We start from the raw sequence: 2,299 nt of genomic DNA, 5'->3' as shown, positions 1-2,299 counted from the left end.
AGTGAAATATTATAATAATAAATTCTTTTTTAAAAAATATTTTTTTGTACTTGTTTTTTGGAATTAAAAGATATTGATATAAAATTTTATGATTAATCAATTTTATAATTTCATTAACCAACATTTTCCCTATTATTAATCAATTTTATTTTACTGCTAAAAATTATTTTTAATATTTGGATGTTAATTAACCAACATCATTATTTCATTAACAAACTTTTTATTTTTTATTAATCAACTTTACTTTTTTATTGGAAATTATTTATAATATTTAAGCGTTTATTAACCAACTTTATCATTTCATTAATTAATTTTTTATATTTTATTAATTAACCTTGTTTTATTATAAAAAGTCACTATTCATGCACTGTCCTCCAACATTATTCACGACGCACATGTATGCTATATTGTTTATAAAAATATATTATTTATTTATAAAAAACACTAGAGGATGTCAAAATTTGGTGTAATATTAGGTGTGAAGATAACACACTGAAAAGTGAATTGATCAAAACTGAAAAGCTCACCTTCTACTACAATATTGAGAGTATTTTTTATTTTCTAAAACAAAAAGACATGTGGTCCATAGTAATTTTCTAATTTTGAAGCTCTTAAATGTTGTACCTTCATACTAGTTAATAGAGTCACGAACTTCACGTTATTTGTATTAAATGTCACATATTACTTCAAGTTGAAGATTCCTATCCAACAAAATTAACAATTCAAAGACGAAACCTTTATTTATATTATATACTACATCTATTTTGCTTTTTTTAAATAAACAAAAATATCATTGTGACATAAATAAATAAATAAAATGTCGCAAGTTTAAATCATATTTTTATATTTCCAACTAAATTGATTTAATCAATATTTATGAATATATTTAAAACCTAAATAATATATTTAAAACCCAAATCTTGTTACACAAACGCTAACAAACATATAATGTTCTAAATTAATGAGTTAATTAAAACGCCAATAAGATTAACTAACATACAATAATAATTTAATCATCTCTAATTAACTACTAACAACAACATTAGTAAAACCCTAAATCTAAGCACACGCAATACCAATTGTCGTGAACCTCTCCGAAGCAGATCTTTTAACCAAAGAAGAGATTTCCGGCGAAAGAGAACCAATCTCAAATTCAGGAGCTTCTGGGATAGTAGAAAGAACCGATCCAGATTTATCATAAACCACGTAGAAACGCTCATTAGAGTATTTTTCTTGCACTTTGAAACTATTGCTGCTTGAAGAAACGTTGGATTTATCATTGCTTGACTTGAAAACGGAACGAATAAATTTCCGAAAAGAGCGAGAGATCTTGTACGGCTTCCTTGAGGTAACCGAAGAAGAATAAGAAGATGATGATGATTTCTGAAGAACTGTGACTCGACGTTCTGGTAAATGAGACATGGAAAGTGTTCTTCTATTTATGGCTGAGTCAAGTTGGTGTTTGAAGGAATTGAGCTCGAAGGAATCATAGAGAGTGCTCCCACAATCCCATACAGTTTTGTTACTGTAATTATTTGACTCTTTCTTTTCTTCTTGGGAGAGTTTTTGTTTCTCCATACATATGTTGTGGTAGAATACTATAGGGACTGTGTTTTCTGCTTTAAGTAGTAAAGACTATTACTAGGAGCGTTATTTTGATTGAGAGAGTGTCACGTTTGTTTGATATTGATGCTTTTTCTAATGGTTGGTGAAGGATCAAACAGATTAGTTATGACTTGTGTACCATAAAGGTTAACTATCACGTATCACCTATATGGACCGTAAAATCCTTTTCATTATGTAGCATTTTTTTTTCATATGTATTGCTCATAGTTGTTAACTAATCATTGGCCAAATCGATATATATATATATATATATATATATATATATATATATATATATATATATATATATATATATATATATATATATATATATATATATATATATATATATATATATATATATATATACTTTTATTATATTCATTAGTAAATAAATATATATTCTGTTATATGTCACCTTCAGTTCTTTATATTTTAATGATATCTTTCAATATGGATGGATAATTAAACAATTTATCACTATTTCATCCTTATCCAAGTTATTGGAGTGTTTAGTTTAAAAATTTTGAAGGAGAATTCTATGATATCATTTGAATTTGGTTGAGTGACAAAACAAATCAGTTAATTTCAAATTAATTAAATATAAAAAATGTGTCTGTGTCAATTAACTGTACGTATCATTATAAGAATGTAATTTTCTATGAATGTAATTATATGTTTTTCATTGATATAC

The 2,299-nt window shown here is 25.6% G+C and overlaps 1 protein-coding gene across 1 annotated transcript; it reads right to left on the bottom strand.

Annotated features, from left to right (window-relative positions):
* Positions 1–881: 881 nt before the first annotated feature.
* On the bottom strand, positions 882–1,756 carry LOC127120802 (uncharacterized). The gene has a single exon (XM_051051351.1). The coding sequence runs from the start codon at positions 1,576–1,578 to the stop codon at positions 1,060–1,062; it is 519 nt and encodes a 172-aa protein (XP_050907308.1). The 5' UTR covers positions 1,579–1,756; the 3' UTR covers positions 882–1,059.
* Between the last annotated feature and the right edge of the window lie 543 nt (positions 1,757–2,299).

The sequence above is a fragment of the Lathyrus oleraceus genome, chromosome 2 (genome assembly GCF_024323335.1).
Source record: "Lathyrus oleraceus cultivar Zhongwan6 chromosome 2, CAAS_Psat_ZW6_1.0, whole genome shotgun sequence".
In the NCBI taxonomy this organism is placed as follows: Eukaryota; Viridiplantae; Streptophyta; class Magnoliopsida; order Fabales; family Fabaceae; genus Lathyrus; species Lathyrus oleraceus.
Note: the sequence above shows the minus strand (reverse complement) of the source record. Positions and strands in the feature narration are given on the sequence as shown.

What these genes read in the sequence shown, in the direction of transcription:
- LOC127120802 (XM_051051351.1), bottom strand. Translation starts at nt 1,578, where the DNA reads ATGGAGAAACAAAAACTCTCCCAAGAAGAAAAGAAAGAGTCAAATAAT.